General features: G+C 49.7%; 1 protein-coding gene across 2 annotated transcripts; it reads left to right on the top strand.

Moving 5' to 3' along the window:
• The first annotated feature begins 275 nt into the window (after nt 1-275).
• Nucleotides 276-18,574, top strand: LOC115657895 (diacylglycerol O-acyltransferase 2-like). 2 transcript variants are annotated; one of them, XM_030576238.1, is made up of 9 exons: nt 276-1,578; nt 3,478-3,678; nt 5,639-5,767; nt 10,153-10,260; nt 11,810-11,880; nt 13,140-13,344; nt 14,579-14,753; nt 15,275-15,477; nt 16,733-18,574. In XM_030576238.1, the coding sequence occupies exons 2-9, from the start codon at nt 3,639-3,641 to the stop codon at nt 16,885-16,887; spliced, it is 1,086 nt and encodes a 361-aa protein (XP_030432098.1). In that variant the 5' UTR covers nt 276-1,578; nt 3,478-3,638; the 3' UTR covers nt 16,888-18,574. The 2 variants fall into 2 exon arrangements, with proteins under 2 accessions (XP_030432098.1, XP_030432099.1); XM_030576239.1 differs by lacking the exon at nt 276-1,578 and having other exon boundaries at nt 2,943-3,678.
• The last annotated feature ends 1,044 nt before the right edge of the window (nt 18,575-19,618 follow it).

Raw genomic sequence — 19,618 nt, 5'->3', positions numbered from 1 at the left:
ATGCTGCTGCTGTCAATGTGGTCAGTGCTGCACCTGGACTTCCCTTATCTCTACACTCCATATAGGAGGCTCTGTATTGTTTTGGCTGACCTAAAAACTCAGAATGGGATCTTAAGAACTAGTTTTAGTGAGAAAGTAACCCTGTGTACAGACAAACCCAGTTTGCCAGAGTTACACATCTGTGTCTTGGAGTCTCTGCTGCTTCAAGCATGTGGCCCATGCACACAATGAAATTCTTTGGTCATAGTGTGTGTTGGGGCTGTGTCTGCACTCTAGGTGTCCTCCAGTACCAGATTATAAAGGATGGAGGAAGCCGAATTGTTCCTTAATTCTTTCTTGCTGCAGCAAGGTGGAACCCTTGCAGTGTTTGCTTCTCTGTGACTCTTGCAGTTAGTGTTAGTTTAGCTGGGTTCAGAAAAAAGGGGTTGTACCCATGTTATCAGTACTACTTAGGCCTTTGGTCAGCAGTTGAGACTTTGAAACTATCTACTTCCCCTACCCTAGGCAGAAGGGATGCATGAGTGCCCTAGCACACCAGAAAGGGTAGCCTCACCATCTTCTCCATCAGGAGACAGTAGGGACTTATCTCCTGCCCATCCCCTCCATTGGGTCTTTCCCTGACTTCCCAGTGTGGAGCTGAGACTGCTCTTAAAACAGGAGATGGCATGTATCTCACAGGGAGCAAGTCCCTAGCATCCTCTTCTGTGTCCATCAGTCCAACATCCATATGCTTGAGTCATGGTCCTGAGGTAGGCAGCCACATACCTGCAAGCCAACATCCTTTTGCCCCTCTTTTAGGGTTAAATCCTCTTATCCTAAAAGGCAGTATAGATCTTCCCAGCCAGGTCAGTTAGTGCAACCATACCTCCTAGAGAGAGGTGAAACAATTGATCCTAGTGGCAATTTTGATGAAGTAGTCAATCCCTCTGTCAGTGGTTTTCAATCTTTTTTCATTTGCAGACTCCTACAAAACTTCAAATGGAGGTGTGGACCCCTTTGGAAATCTTAGACATAGTCTGTGAATCCCCAGGGGTCAATGGACCACTGGTTGAAAACCACTGCTCTGTGTCTTGTCCAACAAATGACTTCAATGCATTCCAAGACCTGAAATGTATGGTCAAGACCCTTAATGTTCCACTGGAAGTATTGAAGAGAAGTCACTAGATATTCTGCACCCTTCTATACCTGATAGATTCATCATGTCTATTAACAAGGGATTGTTAGAGCCTGTAAAGGACAAGAGTGGAATCCATGTGGACAAATACTTGAAAAAGTAACTGTTCTCTCCCTTATAGCAATGGTGGTTCTTCAGCATGGGTTGTCCACATGGATTCCAGAACCATTTTTGCTGCTGCTGAGGAGTGCTACACTTCTATCCTGTATTGGCAAAGGAACTGAGGGGTGTTGGGCACACTTCACTCTTTATGCCCTCAGTGTGGGATAAGGGCATCTAAGGCCCAGGAGTTGCCCCAGTGGCTACTACTGGCCAAAAGAACCTGATATTGCATGTATGGGGTGCATGTGCCTCAAGAGAAGGAGCCATATGGACAAAACTTCTTGAACCGCAGTTACTGTAAGGTAAGTGTTCTTTTTGACTGATTCTCTCAAAGTAGAACACAAAACTCTGTCCCAGTTGTTTAGGCTAGAGCAACCTAGCATGTGCCATGGAAAAACAAGTTTAAATCTTCACAATGCATGGTGTTGACTTGGTGGAAGATGCTAATTTGTTAAATCTCATCTGTAATTACCAGGATTAGATGTAATTTTGCGAAGAGGATCAAAATGCAAGACCTTTTCCCAACTTTTTTTAGGAGCTAGTCTTAGCTGGAGGTTCATCTCTACGTACAACCTAGTCCAAGGTAAGCACCGGGCTGCAATAGCTGTGAGGCTAACACCTTGTAGTTAGAGGTGGAGACCAGTCAGTCTGTAGTGAATATACACTAGTGACCTATAAAAACCTAGAAGTTTTACAGGCTCTCAAATCCAAACCAGTCTGCAGCAAATAGAGGGTAAAAAGTAACCTAGTGCTAGCTTTCTTCAGAACTATAGATACAAATTCCAAGCAATCATTAGCAAATGTACAGCCTGCATACTTTCTCCTTGCTTTGTCAAGTTTCTCTCAACTACCTATCACACAACAGTCTAAAATTCTTCCTCAATGACACTTTTTTTTTTCCTTCAGTCCTTTTTAAAATCCAAATGTAACTTCTGACACAAGTTGTTGTGGTTTTGGTGCTAGAGCGGTCTCCTTTGGCAATAGATGTTCATGTGCAAAGGCTTGTATTTTTATCAGTGCTTGGGAATATGACACAAATATTTTCTGTTTCTATTGGTGAATGTAGCTTTTAGCAGAAGTAATGGTTAAAGTAGCATCCATTCTTCAGAAGTTAGAATTTGCCTGTTTACAAGAAATTTTTGCCCTTTTTTAACAGCAAACATGGAACTTCTCTTCAGTACTGAAATTCACTCTAATTTACAAAAGCAGATTTTTTTTTAGGAGGAAGGATTTGCATACCTGCCACTTCCTCCATGCTGCTGTTGTCAGTGTGGTCAGTGCCACACCTGTGAAAAGTATAAGACAGAAGAGGAAAAATAGGCATCCAGCTAGGTACTCAAATTGCCTAAACAACTAGCAACAGCTGAATACTTAGAGCACAGCCGAGAGGGAGAATATCCAGTGGCAACCTCATGTAGTGCCTGACCCAGAACATCTTACCCCAACTCTGTAGCACTTAACATAGCATTGCCTGGCTCCTCCTTCAATAACTATACACTATACCTAGGAGTCCACTCTAGCACCCAGAAGGCAGTAGAAAGATTCCTATTGATTTCAGTGTGAGTAGGATCAATCCTGGGATACCGCAACCCAGAATTCTGACTCTGGCTTCAGACTGTCGTCTTTCTGCTGCTGTCGTTCTGGTCTGTTTTCCAGTAAGCCTTGGAAGAGATGGGTGACAGGAAAAGCATTCAGAGTGTCAAGGATGCCTAGGACAAGAAATCAATCTTCTACGTCAAGGTATAATCTCTGCTACAGTGAGCAGGAAGGACCCTTTCCCATGTGAAGCCTTGACCAATTTGCCAGGCGCATCGTAGAAGGGAGTGAGGCAATTGTGCCTTCTTGAATATATTGGCTATCGGCTACTGGATTTAACAGTCTAAGCCAGTGTGGCAAATGCTACTTTCCTCTAACAAATGATGTTTTGAGTTTAACTTTTTTCACATTTTCAACTTGCCTTTAATTAGAATCCCACCACTAACACCTGGGCAGTAGTTTGTGACATGCCCAGGAAAGTACCATTCCATACAGGGGGGAAGACAGACTCAGGCAAGTGTCTTCTGATGAAAATATCCAGCATTGTGTACATTTGTGTAAGTGGGTGAAGGGTGCAGGATCCTTTATGGAAACAGCCACCTGAGACCTTCTGCTAACTCGTCCTTTTTAATACCACAGTTTTCTTCTTGCTTTTTCAAATGAAGGGCAGAGTTTGTCGTCCACCCCTCCAGTGCGGGCAGTTTACCTTGGGCCAGACAGTGGTGCTTCAAAGCAGTTGGACACACAATCAGTTTCACAGGTTGAGATTTGCAAACCTGCTTTTTAACCTGCGGATCCAGAGTCTGGGAGAGAACTTGTCACCAACATGAAAACAATTATTGCAGCTTATTCCCAAAATCGTAGTGGTAAGAAAATTGCAAAGCGTATTTGAAGTTATTTATAATGCTCTAGACTTGCCAGTTTCTAGTCAATTGATTAGTATTTGTTATACATTTGTTTTAGGCTGTTTAATAAAAGGGAAAGGCTTTTTATAAATATTATGTAGCAGCAGCAGGGCACAAATCCCTCAAATTACTCTGCAGGAATGAATTCTCTGAAATTGACATTGCAAAGGAGCATCAGGTAGTTCACCAAAATAGGGGGCTGCAAAGGGTGGCAAATTCTCCCTGCTTGAGTGCTAATTCAGACATGCAGTCCAAATCAAAGGAAAGCATCTAGCAAATCTTACTCAAGAAAGATTCCCGCCAATTTTAACAGGAGTGAGAGCTAAGTAAATCTAAAGTGTGCTGGATTTTGCCCTCGCTCAACTAAGGGCAAAACGGGGGGGTATGAGATTTCTGGGATCTGGTGTGATACATTGGGGAGTCTGTCTGGCATGTATCAGGGATGAGTAATGGATTTGACAGAACTTGGTAAACTGCTGTGGGGAAGAAAACAAATGCATTCAAACCTAATGAGAGCTCCCATATTCATGATCTGGATTTGCTTCTGGAAGGGATGAACCTCCAAAGCTGGATGGGTCTGACACAAATCTGGATTTGGTGGCTTTTCTGTGACCTCCTGTTCCCAGCTTTCCTCTGCTCCAGCACAGCACTGTATGCTGGGGCCCCTCTGTTCTAGCTATGTAGATACATGTCTTGGGGGTTGTTAAAATTAGAGCTCCTGCCAAAGTTATTTTCCCAGCCACGGGAAGGCCAGCTGTGGCTCTGTGCAACTCTGAGTGCCCTGTGAGCCAGTTGCCTCATGGTCAGGCCTTAGTGGGACGGGCCATTTGGCACATGGAGGCTCTCGCAGCTCAGCCAAAATTCCTCGCAGGAACACTGAGCCCTTCCATGGCAAGGAGGGGATGGGTGTGCACATGGAATTTGGAATCTGACTCCAGTCCAGAGGGGAGGAGGGATCGAAAGCCCCTCACTGTATTTGCTGTGTCATCAGTGGGAGTTAATCCTTCACCAAGGTTAGCTGGGGGAGGAGAAGTGAAGCAAATTAGTGCTGTTGAACTCCCTCTTTCAGGAATCAAGGCCGGGGGCAGGGACGAGATCCACTTATCAGTCATTGCAGGACAGAATCATAAGCCTTGCACATTCAGACTCATTTGTCACTAGTTCAGATGCTCCTGCCTGCTGGGACGCTTTAGCTGTGTGCGTGCTTGCTCCCTGCTTCCCATGACTCCTAGCTCAGGCTTCCCCAGCACACATCTATAGGAAGGATGGCTGCTGCCTTGCATGCAGCAGAGTGACCCCAACCTTGTGCAGAATCTGGCCTCTCTGAGAGTCTGGCCAGCTTTTAAACTTGAATGTTTTGCTGAACTCCTTCCCTATGAGGCTGAACAGGCCCAGGGAGACTCCTGCCCAGACTCTGGAGGAGGCTCCATTCCCCTCAGGATCTTGGAACGGCCTTGGATGTGCGTCATTCACCTAGCAGCACACCCTCATCACCATCCCAGCACAAGAGCCCCACTGGGCCTTGCCCTCTCTCCCTCTCTGCTCTGAGCTTTGTATTCATCTTCTGCACCTGTGGTCAGCCTGGGCTATTGGAGACGGCCACTGAGGAATCAGCCCTGTGTGTACGTGCTGCGGGCTCAGTGTATGTGCAAGGGCCTGCAGGTGCACGTGTATGGGGAGTGGGGCGACTATGTTTTGGTGCATGGAGTGGTTTGTGCAGCTGTGTCAGTGCATGTGATGGGGGGGACTGTGTGTGTGTGTGTGTGTGTGTGTGTGTGTGAAGGTGTAGGTGTGTGTGGGATTGTGTGTTGTTATGGGGGTGAGGGAGAGAAGAGGCTCAGCAGGTAAGTGCAGCATGACCAGCAGCAGGCTCAGGAAGTGATCGATCACAAGTGCAAACCAAATGGTGTGTGCTTTGCAGGGAGCCGTGCCAGCATTCAGGCCGCCCTGCATACTCTGCTAACCGTGCCCTGGCCCTCGCAGCGGGAGTTCCGAGCATGCATCCAGCTCCTCGCAGTTCTGCAGTGGGTCCTCAGCTTCTTGCTGATGGGTGAGTAGACCCAGCTGGCAGGAGGGGGTGCGCCATTCTCCATCTCTCTCACCAATTAGGTGCTGCTGTGGGGTTGTTGAAATTCTGCATTGGGATCCGTATGATTTGTTGTTCTCTATCCCTAGCACCATGGTTGGTAATTTCACAAAAATTCAGGACATCAGAAAATCCAGCACTAAGGCCTGAGGGAATGACCAGGGACCAGGAAGAACAGCAGCCTTGCCCAGGGGAATGAGAGGTGCAAGAGATCTTTGCTGGTCAGTGGGGGAAGGATTGTCAGATGAGACCTCAGAAAAATACCCCATGAAACTTTTCATAGGAGCAGAGGTCCGTGTGATCCTGAGCCAACATCTTTCCCTCACGGCTGTGCAACGTGGTGTGCCCCCTTGGGCTGTCTGCTTCTCTCCTTGCCTTCCGGGGCTGCATTTAGAGCTTGCTGAAGGACACAGTGCTTTGGGGTAAAGGCCCCTGTATAGGTGATGTTAACTGCATTCAAATTAGGCCTGGCACCAATCCACCTTCTCAGGATACAAAGGGTCTGCTTTTTTTTTTTTTTTTTTTTAAAGTGCTGAGCACCCAAAATGCATGTCAGTGGCCCAGAATGTTTATACTCTCCTGCTGTGCACCCACCTCCTCCTCACTCCACAGAAAAAGCTTAGATTGTGGATTGGGGGAGGGGGCAGAGACTGTCTCCGTATGTGTTTTGTACAGTGCTTAGCAGGACACGGTCCTGATCCTGACTGGGTCCTCTGAGCACAACTACAGATGAAATAGGTCAGGTCTGGTCTACACTACATGTTTAAACCAATTTTAGCAGCGTTAAACCGATTTAACACTGTACCTGTCCACACAATGAGGCCCTTTATATCGATATAAAGGGCTCTTTAAATCAGTTTATGTACTCCTCCCCAGCGAGAGGAGTAGTGCTAAAATCGGTGCCGCCAATTGATGGTATTGACCTCTGGGCGGTATCCCACAGTGCACCACTGTGACCGCTCTGGACAGCAATCCAAACTCGGATGCACTGGCCAGGTAAACAGGAGAAGCCCCACGAACTTTTGAATTGCATTTCCTGTTTCCCCAGCATAGAGCTCTGATCACCATGGGTGGCCATGCAGTCCCAAATCCAAAAAGAGCTCCAGCCTGGACTGTACGGGAGATACTGGATCTGATTGCTGTATGGGGAGACAAATCTGTTCTATCGGAGCTCCGTTACAGAAGATGAAATGCCAAAGCATTTGAAAAAAATCTTCAGGCCATGATACAGAGTCCACAGCACAGTGCTGAGTGACAAGCGTAATGGAAAGCCAAAGAATCAAATGGATGTTCATGGAGGGAGGGGGTACTGAGGACTCCAGCTATTCCACAGTCCCCAGCAGTCTCCGAAAACTATTTGCATTCTTGGCTGAGCTCCCAATGCCTGTAGGGTCAAACACATTGACGAGCTACACCCTGAACCACCCCGGACAATGTACTCCCTCCCTGCTCCATGAAAGAAAAGGGAAAAAAATCGTTTCTTGACTTTTTTCAATGTTACCCTATGTCTACTGCATGCTGCTGGTAGACGTGGTGCTGTGGCAGTGAAGAGTAGTATCTGCTCCCCTTCCCTCCTCAGTAGCAGACAGTACAACGTGACTGCTATCCGTCATCATCATCAGCCCATGAGTGCTCCTGGCTGGCCTTAGGTGAGGCTGGCCGGGAACGCCTGGGTAAAAATAGGAATGATTCCCGGTCATTCCCAGTAGATGGTACAGAATGGCTGGTAACGGTCCTCATCATAGCAACTGGGGCCTGAGCTCTATCAGCCCCCTCCCTTTCAGGTGTAAAGAAAAGATTCTGGACTATCATAGCAGTGGGATGCTGGGCTCCTCTCCCCCTCACAGCTTAATGTCCTGCCTGGACTATCATAGCAGCTGGAGGCTGCCTCCCCCACATTTTATCTCAGTAACAAGTCAGTGTTTCTTATTCCTGCATTCTTTATTACTTGGTCACACAAATGAGGGGGACACTGCCACGGTAGCCCAGGAAGGTTTGGGGAGGAGGGAAGCAACAGGTGGGGTTGCTGCAGGGACACCCCCTAGAATGCCATGCAACTCATCATTTCTGTGGGATCTGACATGGAGCGGCTGTGCTCTCTGGTTTTCTGATATACTGGTTCTCTAGTACACTTGCCCCATATTCTAGGCAGGACTGACTCTATTTTTAGATACCATAAAGGAGGGAATGATGCGGGGAGTCATTCCCATTTTTGTCTTTGCGCCCCTGGCCGACCTCAGCCAGGGGCACCCATGACAGCAGCAGACAGCACAGAATGACTGATTACCATCTCTGCTGTCATGCAAAGGCAAATGAATGCTGCTGTGTAGCACTGCAGTATCGCCTCTGTCAGGGGCATCCAGTACACATACGGTGACAGTAAAAAAAAAAAAAAAAAAAAAAAAAAAAGCTGAATGGGCTCCATGGTTGCTGTGCTATGGCGTCTGCCAGGGCAATCCAGGGAAAAAGGGCGCAAAATGATTGTCTGCCGTTGCTTTCCCGGAGGAAGGAATGAGTGACGACATTTACCCAGAACCACCCGCGACAATGATTTTTGCCTCATCAGGCACTGGGATCTCAGCCCAGAATTCCAAGGTGTGGGGGAGACTGCGGGAACTATGGGATAGCTACGGAATAGCTACCCACAGTGCAACGCTCCAGAAATCGACGCTAGCCTTGGACCATGGACGCACACCGCCGAATTAGTGTGCTTAGTGTGGCCGCGTGCACTCGACTTTATACAATGTTTTACAAAACCGGTTTATGTAAAATCGGAATAATCCCATAGTGTAGACGTACCCCCAGAATCCCAAGCAGGAATTCAGCTCCTTCAACTTGCCTCCAACTTACAAAGAGGATAGGAGGTGCCTTGGCTCACTTACAGATACCACCGCCCCCCCCCTCCCGCCTCCCCCCAGTTGCTCTCTGTGACAGGAGACTTCCCGTTAGCTTAATTATCTTATTCTGCAGAATTCTGTTTTGGGACTGTGACTTGCAAATCAGATCAAGTTACTGCTTGTTACAGGATAATTGATTTAAAAGGGAAGGGAGGATTAGCGGTAAATGACTTCAGCTTTTCAGAAGACTGAATTTGTAGTTGAGACACGGGGCTTGTCTACATTGGCACTTTACAGCGCTGTGACTTTCTCGCTCGGGTGTGAAAACACACTGCCATGAGCGCAACAAGTTTTAGCGCTGTAAAACGCCAGTGTAGACAGTGCACCAGCGCTGGGAGCTGCGCCCCTTGTGGAGGTGGTGCTGCGACTACACAAGCCATGTTAAAGCGCTGCCATGGCAGTGCTTTAACATTGCTAGTGTAGATTAGCCCTGAAGAGACTTGAGACATTATTACCTACAGTCCTAGGCTGTAAACTGCTGGGGGCAGGGACCATCTTTTTGTTCTGTTTGTCCAACGCCTTGGACCATGGGGCCTGATTCTTGCCTGGGGCCCCGAGGTGCTACTGCAATAGAAATTATACTAATATGTACCTCAACAAGTTTTACAAATATGGGATTAGCTTTCCACCATTAGATTCAGTGGTAGGCAGGCTGCATTTTGAGACCTCTGGTGGGTCTGCATGTGGCACAGTGGAGCAAAGTGAGGTACAGTCCCAGCACATGTGGTTACTGCAATCTAAGCCTCTCATGCTCTTTCCCCGGTTGCTCCATGTACTGGAAGTGGGCTGTAGTTTGAGTACATGATATATGTGGGGAGTCAGAGGGGCTCGGGTTCAGCAGGCTTTCTCATGTCTGAAGCTGTTTGGCCAGACATAGCACCCCTTTAGAAGTGTCTCCTGCTGTCCAGAGTTGATGCTCAGCTTTGGCTGCTTATCTCTGACCTGGGGAGACTCCCACACAGGCTGCATCTATACTAGGAACATTGGAACCTGTAATTCTCCACCAGAGTGGCTCCAGCATAGACCAGGCTCTTGAGGTTTTACTATTGTGGTGCCTAGATGACAGCAGTAAAAAGGCCTGAATCTTGTCTCCAACATAGCCTTTTTCCAGGGAGCACCACAGGGAATGAATTAGGGCCCCAAATTTTACTAGTGCAGCAAAGCCAGTCTGGCTGTTGTTCTGCCCTTACAATTCAGCGTGGAGGCTTAATGGGTCTGGATTGGTTGGTCAGTGCTGAAACAGCCAGTCAGAACACAAACCAAATAAGCAGGCATTTTGGCCTACAGACAAGTGCTGGGAATCAGATATTTTCTGGGGTGGGTGGGAAGATCTGTCCAGTTCTGAAATGGCCCAAAGAGAATGGGATTCACTGTGGGCGCTCATCTCATCCCACATTAGAACTGGGGTATTATGGGATATGTGCGCTAATCTCTTGCTTATGATACCCTCAGGAATCATCTTCCTGTTTCTCCTCGTCTATTTGGTTTTCACCAGTTTGTGGCCAGTTTCTGCTCTATACTTTGCCTGGGTAATCTTTGACTGGGATGCACCGGAGCAAGGTATGGGAAGGTACAGCCTAATTTACTGCGTATGTGTATGCATAGTAGGGCAGAGGGGAGACAGACTTGCTGGAGGATTCAGATGTCTGTCCAACCCCTTGCATGTATGTCCTTGTCTCTGAGAGTATGATCTGTGTTTGTAGATCTTCAGGTCCAAGTATTTGCTAAATCACACTCATGCTAAAGGCATTTCCCCAAAAGCAAGAGAACAAGGTCCAGAGACACACACAGGGAGTAAACCATAAAGTTTATAGCAGATTGTGCTCTCTGTGTGCTCTTTGCTGTTTTTCCCCTCTCATCTTCCATTATTTGCTTGCTTATTTAACGATCTTTAGTGACTGGCCCTTCCACAACATCTATTCAGTGTCATATGTGATTAAAATGTGACTGACAGCATCCGGGTTGGAACTCTATTTAATTTCATCTGTTTCTCTGTATTGTAACACCTAGCAACATTTACAGCAGCAGCAGGGATAGTCCAGAAGCACAGACTCCTGCCGCCTGAGATTAAGGAGACTATCCTTTATCTGTTAGCAATACAGGGCCTATGACATAGTTCTAGGCAGTTGTGATTCCTTCTAGTAGGGCACAAATATGCACAGAGAATCATTGCATCAGCTGGGGCATAAGCAGCCAGAGCAGGTAAGATTTCCAGAATCATTTCTCTGGCCTACTAACAAAGACAAACTACAGAAGTGCAGGGGTTCCCCAAAAGAGTCAGTCTTTCCAGCAGTCCCCAGTGTGGCTGTGATGGATGGTCACTGTATGAGGTCTAGTTGGGGACTACACACCAAAGTTGCAGCAGTTTGTGGTGGTCTCTTGTCATTGCCCCTGCCTGAATTGTGGCACAGCTATTTTTGCAAAATATCAGAGGGGAAAGCCTGTTAGTAGTGGGAACTTCTGCAAAAGAATAGGTCTGCTGTATGACACTAGAGGGCAGCAGCCCATAATATACCCAGGAGATACTGGCCCTGTGAGAGGATAGTCCTAGAGCTGGCTCTTCATGGCAACTTCCAAGGTTTCAAAAGCTGTTTTGTTCCTCACTGCAATAAAATGACCTTCTGGACAACTGATCTAAAATCGAATTGTGCCAAAATGTCTGTTCTCACATCAGGACACACGTGTGCATCCTAGTGAGTAAGGCGCTGACCTGCAGTATGGGAGACCTAGGTTCTAATCCTTGCTCTGTGTCTGATTCAGAGCACAGCTTTTCATCCCAGATCACTCTGAATCAGGCAGAACAGGATCCTGAGCCTGGGTATCCCACATCCCAGGGCAATGGCTTGGCCATCAGGCTGCACCGTACAATTTCTCCTCCCTCCCCATATCTTTCCAGTGAAAACTGCACATCTCTGCAAACTGTTAACAGTGTAAAAAAAAAAATCACTTCGTCACCAATGTTCTGACTAGCTCTGGTCTGCTGGGAGGCAAAGGCTAAAAGGAAGAGGAAGTGACCAACCTCCCAGTGGAAGTGGAGTCTGTCCTCATAGTGTCAGTGTCTGTGTGAGATCCTTGCCCCCACGCCTACTCCCTCTTGTGTGGTTTGCAGGTGGGAGGAGGTCGGCATGGGTGCGAAACTGGCCTGTCTGGAAGCATTTCCGAGATTATTTCCCTGTTCAGGTAAGCCGTGCTGGGCAGGTGTGCCATGCCCTTGCTGTCCATACAGTATGTGCTGAGTGCTATACTGTAGAATTTTGACTTCCTGCAAACCTCTGGACAAGCTTCTAAGTCTCTCAGGCATCTTTGTTGGGTCCCTTGCCTGAATAAATCTCTCAGGTCTCTCTGTATACATCCATCCTGCAACCTGGCTGCTGGTAGCTTCATGAGTGCCCAGTACATCCACCCGCCCCTGAAATTGCACATGCATTTTTCTGTAGATGCAGGCCAGACCCTGCATGGAGCATCCAGTAAAGCTGACAGAATTTGTTTTAAAAACTGATGGTGGAATTAATGTGACCTCCTGCTACCCCCTAGTGGACATTTGAGACAACAGCCACCTTACTCTTCGCAGAATCTTTAGGATCACATCCGGTGCAGATGCTTGCCCCCAAATCGAATCCCAGCCCCCACAAAATTCAGCAATTCAATAGCTGTTCAGCACACATATTTTATTTTGGGTGAGGGAGTAACTATTGAGCACAGGTCAGCTCAGGAATGAAAGGAAAGGCTGCTAAAGGAAGAGAGATTAATAGGATGGACTTTTAAGCTTGGAAAAGAGACGACGAAGGGGTGATATGATAGAGGTCTATAAAATCATGACTGGTGTAGAGAAAGTAAACAAATAAGTGGTGTTTTACTCCTTCCCATAACACACGAACTAGGGGTCACCAAATGAAATTAATAGGCAGCAGGTTTAAAACAAACAAAAGGAAGTATTTTTTTCACACAACATCCAATCAACCTGTGGAACTCCTTGCCAGGGGATGTTGTGAAGGCCAGGAGTATAACGGTTCAAAAAAGAGCTAGATAAATTCATGGAGGATAGGTCCATCAATGGCTATTAGCCAGGATGGGCAGGGATGGTGTCCCTAGCCTCTGTTTGCCAGAAGCTGAGAATGGGTGACAGGGGATGGATCATTAGATGATTACCTGTTCTGGTCATTCCCTCTGGGGTACCTGGCATTGGCCAGTGGTGGAAGACAGGATTCTGGGCTAGATGGACCTTTGGTCTGACCCAGTATGGCCACTCTTATGTGTTGATTTGTCCATCTGTTTGTGGAGTTGAGGGGTGTGCCAGGTGGGGATTGCCAAGTTGGTATTTATCCAGCACTGCCCACCTGCAGTCATGTGTAGAGACCTGTGACCCAACCAGGATCCTCCTTCCCTCTTCCCCCACCAGTCCTTGCCTTCCCCATTGATTATGTATCTTCTCCCTCTAGTTAGTGAAGACTCACAGCCTCCTCCCCAGTCACAATTATATCATTGGCGCACACCCCCATGGGATCCTCTGCGTTGGGGCCTTTTGCAACTTCATCACCGAGTCCACTGGCTTCTCTGAGAAGTTCCCTGGCATCAGACCCTTCCTGGCCACACTGGCTGGCAACTTCCGGCTGCCTGTCTTCCGGGAGTACCTGATGAGTGGGGGTGAGCATGCTCAGGGAGTGTCCCTTGCACAGGTCCAGAGAATCACACCAGAAGTGTTGCAGATGTGGCTAATATAAGAGACCTAGGAGCTCTGTAAAACAGCCAGCTGCTCTCCTTTTCTTTCCATCACTGATCACCTGAGTCCCTTCCCTCTGCAGTGTCTGGCCAAAGCCCCTTTCGAACCCTCTGGATGCTGAAGCTACTGCTGGCAACATAATTCTGTTCTCATGTGCTTCTGTTCTTTTTTCCCCCTGAGACTAAAGCAAATTTTAGTACTTGTCAAAATGTCAGCTTGACATTGCTGGCTGGGCCAGGCTCAGTGCAGTCAGCGGCTCACTGAGATTCTCCCACAATGCTCTGCTACTGCACCTCCATTCTGCCCCACACCCAGCGCTACTCTAGCCTGCCCCCTCCCACTCTGCCATTGCTCCTCTGCCTGGGTTGGGTGATGGAATTCCATGCCGCAGCCAGGCCCTAGAGAAGGAAAGACAGAAGAACACCCCAGAGCTCAAGTATTTTGTGGGCTATATAAGTCTTTCCTAGGGATTGTTCCTTGCATCATCCCCTAGGAAAGCTCAAAGACCTGAGCAACTGTCATCTTTCATGCAGCCCAGATGTGAAGTCTCTGCTCTGTGTCCTCCACTCCCCAAGTGCCAATTCCCAGGCTCAGTCACTGAAAATGGCACCATAACAGCATTCCCTGGGAAACTACATTCTGCCTGACACAGCTGATGCTTTCTGCTGCTAGCTAACTTGGGTGTTCAGAAGCCAAGGCCCAGTTAGTGCCCATTTTGGCCTCAGTTCTGCTGATCCCCTTATCCTATTGCATCCTCCAGAGCAAGAGACCCTATGGTTCCTGGGTGGACACAAGGTGTCACCCTTATTCCACGTGTTGGGCTCCTGGGCAGGGACATAGGTCTGCCTACAGCACGTGGCTCTGGGCAGGGCTCAGCGCACCTTACTCTGTGCTGGAAGGAAGGAAAGAGAATAGCTCCCCTGCACATTCTGCATGCCTGAATGAAGGACACCTGATCATCCACCCGCCCTCGCTTGTTTGGATGTTCTCCTCAAACCCTAACTGTAGGCCTGTTTCCAAGCCCCCCAAACTCATTCAGAGATTGTGGCCAGGGGTCTGTCCCCCGAGTCAGCTGGTGAGTCAAGGAGTTCTCAGGTGGGCCAAGAACTGGTTTCCATTGCAGTTCTCCTCATGCTCCCTTGGTGCTCTTCTCTTTAGGCCTGTGCCCTGTGACGCGCCGGGCCATAGGGTACCTGCTCTCTCAGAATGGCAGTGGGAACGCTGTGGCCATCGTGATTGGAGGTGCGGCTGAGTCGCTGTCTTGCCAGCCAGGAGTCACCACATTAATCCTCAAAAACCGCAAAGGCTTTGTTCGGATGGCGCTGCAGCATGGGTGAGTATCGTCAGCCAGGTGCTGTCCTGAGAGGCCTCCAACTTCTCTGATAGCACCTCTAGGAAACTGGGCTGGGGCCAGCCACCCCCAGGACCTGCCAAGCCAGCCACTTGCCCAGGAAACAGGGCCTGGCACCTCTCCCCTACTTGGGACTTCCCCAGGCAGCCCATCCCTGGACTACCTTTCAATAGGACCCAGGAGATAGGCTAGTGAGTGTGCCTCAGCTGCTACTTACTGTGGCTCCCAAGGGAGACCAGTTCAATATGATCTAGTTTGTTGCAGGGCCCCATGGTGCTGAGGTGCAGTAGCGAGCTGAATGCTGGAAGTAGGGGTCCTGCGGGTATGGCTGCACCCACTGGCTTGAAGTGGGTTCCATTATATACAGGTTTTACAGTTTGGTTCAGTGACACTTAGCACCTGCCCCCAGACAAATGGTTCCACACCACTGGTAGTGAGTGCTACCCTGGGAGTGGGGGCGCTGGCTGCGGAGGGCACTCATACTACAATGCTTTCTCCCCCAGGGCACACCTGGTTCCTGCCTTCTCCTTTGGTGAGAACAACCTCTTCCGGCAGGTGGTTTTTGAAGAGGGCAGCTGGATGAGGGGCATTCAGCAGAGGTTCCAGAAGCTGGTGGGCTTTGCTCCCTGCGTCTTCTATGGACGGGGTTTAACCTCTATCCATTCCCGAGGCTTCTTGCCCTACCCGAAGCCTATCACCACTGTCAGTGAGTATCCCCTTACTCTTCTCCTATGGCTTTGGCTGCTCCAAAAGCCCCGGCACTGGTAGGTGGTGGGAGTTGAGACCTGGTTATCTAAGCCAGTGATTTTCAAATGTGGATACAGCGGCCACATGCAGCCACCAGCAGTTTTTCTTGTGGCCACAGTCCCCTGGGCTGTGATTTGGGGGGATGGTGGGGCAAGCTGCAGCCCCTCCCCCTCCCTTTTGCTCCTGGATGCACTGCCTTGGTGTTGGATACTAGGGCTGCAAGCAGGGGTTGAGCCCTGCCCCCTCTGGAGACAACTGGGGCACAACACTGGAGGAGCAGGCTACTGGTGAGTTCCCCACCTCCCCAGGGGTGGTGAGGCTCAGGCTTCAGGATTCACCCTGGGGGGGGTGGGGGCAGCAAGCTATGGCCGTTGGTCTTCGGGCTCCAGCCGTGGGCTCCACCTGCACAGTCACAGATGCCAGGCTCTGGCCCTGCAGCTTTGGGCTCCATCCCCCAGCCATGGTGTTTTGGCTCTGGCTACGGGGCATCAGGAGCTGGCCCCCAACTATTTCCCCCGGCATCCCCAACCCAATCACCCCTGGCTCCTGCTGGCTCCCTTGACTTATTTACTCAGCCCCAGCTTAATTTGTTCCCAGGTTTGTTGGGGCTGAGTAAGTCTGCTGTGAAAAGTGATATTTGTATGTTTGTTAATATCACTTTTAACAACAGACTTATTAGCTAGCAATAAATAAATTACAATGATTTGAACATGCATATTTGTTTGTTTTTTCCTGAAGCTAATTAAGTATTTTAGGGAAAAAAATTGAGCACGGCCACCAGCAAGAGTTGGTGGCCGCACTCTGAGGCCACCAAAAATTTGTCCTGAGAACCCCTGGTCTAAGCTGACAGAGAGGGTTCCACTTGCCATTGAGTTTGTGGTAGGTCTGGAAGCCAAAAACTCGTAATGTGAGGAGTGAAATCCAGCAATTGGCGGAGTGGGCCCAGGGGGCTTGTGAACCTGCAGTTGGTGGGTGCTATCCCAGGGCACAGTGTGTTCTCTTCCTTCCCTCTCTGCCCCATGCCTGTGGCCAGGTGCTGTTGCTGTCTCTGTGGTACTATTGCCCGTATGTAAGAATTCACTAGGAAGAAAGTTTAGCATTAGCATTCCAAGGCCCAGGTCATTATGAGGGGCAGAGAGTCCTCCCAGTTGTACCAGCTGGTTTATTCTAGGTGTTTAGGATTCACTCTTCCACCCTCTTTCTGGCTCTGGCAGTAGGAGAACCTGTGACGGTGCCCAGGATCCAGGAGCCTAGCCACGAGACGGTGGATCTGTACCATGCTATGTACATCCGCTCCCTGCTCAAACTCTTCAATGACCACAAAGCCAAGTATGGCCTGTCGGAGACGGACGAGCTGAGGATCTTGTGACTGAGGCCAGAGAGAAGCCAGGGGACTTTGGGCAGCCAAGCCCTAATTCTCAAGGGCTGCCTGCTCTTGGAGGTTGGAATGGCAACTTACGTGGCAGGATGGGGGTTCTCAGGGACATACTGTTCACCACAACTACTGCTTGCTTTCTACCCCAGTATCTTACTCACTTGTCCCCTTGGTGCTGCCCCAGCCTCTGCTTCTGTTTGTTCCCTCCAGAAGATGAATGAAGGAAGGAGAGAGCTCCCTGCTTGCCATATCCCCGCGTTTCCTGTGTGCTTTCTGCTCGCTCCCATGGGCAATGCAGTGAGTTGGCTTCCTCAACTCCCAAAGCCCCTTCAGGGACGGAAGGAGCACAGGAAGGACAGGTGCTGGGGCTTGGAGGAGATGGGGAGTGTGCATGTGAGCAGAGGGACACGGGGGAACAAGTGTGGGGACATTTCTCCTCTGCCCGAACCCCACTCTCCTGGAGGGAGATGAATAGTAGCTTTATGCTGCTGCTAATGGAACAGAGAAACGCAAACCTGCAGGCTAAACTCTGCCCTGGCTAAGAAGGAGGGAGGGTGAGATGGATAGAATAGGGGAAAAGAGGGGAGGGAGGAGAAAAATGGAGGGAAAACCCTTGACTGTAGCAAATGTGAAAAACAGGGTTACCAGAGGGGCCTGCAATGCCAGGCAGGGTGTGTTGTGAAGGGCAGGGCCCTGAGACTGAGGGTCTCTGAGGAGCTGGCTGCTGACTCAACTCCTTGTCTAAGGAAAGCTGGGCAGCTATAATTCCTTGTGGCCTTGTCTATCACTGGTGCCCATGTAGAATGGAGCCTCCTGGGAGGGTTTGTCCTTCCATCTCTGTTTTGCTGGCTAAACGTGTAGCTCAGAAGCAGGCATGTCAGGCTGTTTACCCCCTAGGGGACATGTCATCCCTGCACCGGGTTGGGAGTTCTCCCTGTGGTGGTTAGCACAGGCAGCTTTGCCTCAGCCTTAGAATCAGGACAGGGCCGTGGCTTCCCTTTCCACAATGAGGAGCGATGGACAGTCAAGGAGTTCATGGGAAGCTTGGTGAGACTCTGGCCAGGACATAGCCAGGATGCACAAGATTTTCCCTTTGCATCTCCCCTTCCCAACACGTCTTGTTCCCTGCCTGAACTGTGGCCAGGGCACAAGGGGGAGGGGGTTCATAGATCCACCTGAGCAGCTGAGACTTGGTTGTATTTTGTGACAACCTGCCCTCCCTGTCCCCCCCAGCCACCCTGTAGTCCCCACTCCTGCCCCATGCTGGGGATGGGGAAGCTCCATCCCCTACCCCCTGTGAGGCGCAACAGGGGAGGAAGGAAGCCATATGTGAAGGCAATGCCCTCTCCGCCAGCACCCATTAACCCACCCACCACCGGGGAGATGGGAGAGGGAGGCTTCCTAGACCTGAGCAGCTGGGGCTTGGGTGAATTTTGTGACACCCTGCCCCCCCCATAGCCACCACCCTGCAGACTCCACTTCTGCCCCACTCTCGGCAAGCGTCAGCCCCATCCACAGTGAAGCTATGGTGAGGGGCAGCAGCAGGGGAGGCCACCTGTGATGGCAACCCACCCCCCAGTACCCATCATAGGGGAGGTGAGTGAGCTTTCTGGATCTGAGAGGGGCTCTAGGAGCATGTGCAGTAACTGTGGTGCAGAGTGAGTGTGCTGTGAGGGGGAGAGGAGGGATCCCTCCCTCGGAGCTTGCTGCTGCCAGTGGTGGTGGTGGGGAGTCCTCTCTGGCCCTAGCCCTGGGGCAGCCTGTCTGCACCCCAAGTTCCAAAGCCTGCACGCCCAGCACGCCAACCCTGAACCCCAGCCCTGAGGACGCTCCTGCACTATGAACTCCTCATCCTCAGCCCCACTCCAGAACCCTCACCTGAGGGGAAAAACATGCGACTTAAATTTGGTGGTCAGTTTGGAGTATCATTGTGTTTAGCATAATACTTGATTATTTTACACCCTTTAAAGTATACAGGTGTTACAAAGTGGGAATGTTCTTAATGTTTTCTCTGAATACTCTGTGGGTGCCTCAGTTTCCCCTATGCATTTCTCAAGGATCTAGATGGTGGGATAAGGGTATGTGATTGTTGTAGAGCCCTAGAGTGCCAGTGTGATGCCGTCTGCACAGAGAATGGGCGAAACCCTGTCTCCGGGCAACTGGTGGCCTGGGCCACTCTCCTGCAAGGTGCCAACTGAAGGTGTTGGAGAACAAAGAGATCAAGTGACCTCCTAATGCCTGCAAGAGAGACAAAGGCCAGAGGAGAGAGTGTCCGTGCCTGTGCGGACTTCCAGGAAGCGCATGGTGTGGAAGGGGATGCTGAGATGCTTTGGAACTACTCCATACAAAGCCAGTCAGGACTCTGGAGGAGCCTCCTCTCTCTGAGCATCCTGTCTCCAGGGCAAGAAGCTTACACCTTCCTGGGTCTGACCTCGGAGTATTCAACATGCCATTCCACACTGTGCACTTTCCTCAGCGAGTGTGCCCAGGCAGGTCCTGAGGCAACCAGAGGTCCCTGCACCCCAACTCTGCAGTCAGACATGACTCTCAGCCAGCAGGTAAAACAGAAGGTTTATTAGATGATAGGATCCCAATCTAAAACAAAGTTTGTAGGAACAGAAAACAGGACCCCCTCACTCAGGTCCATCTTGCAGGGTGGGGAGCCCAAACTCAAGTTCTCTGCCTCTCTCCATTTCCCCAGCCAGCTCCAAACTGATACTCCCTC

Source organism: Gopherus evgoodei, chromosome 9 (assembly GCF_007399415.2).
Source record: "Gopherus evgoodei ecotype Sinaloan lineage chromosome 9, rGopEvg1_v1.p, whole genome shotgun sequence".
In the NCBI taxonomy this organism is placed as follows: Eukaryota; Metazoa; Chordata; order Testudines; family Testudinidae; genus Gopherus; species Gopherus evgoodei.
This window is presented reverse-complemented; position numbering and strand designations above follow the sequence as displayed.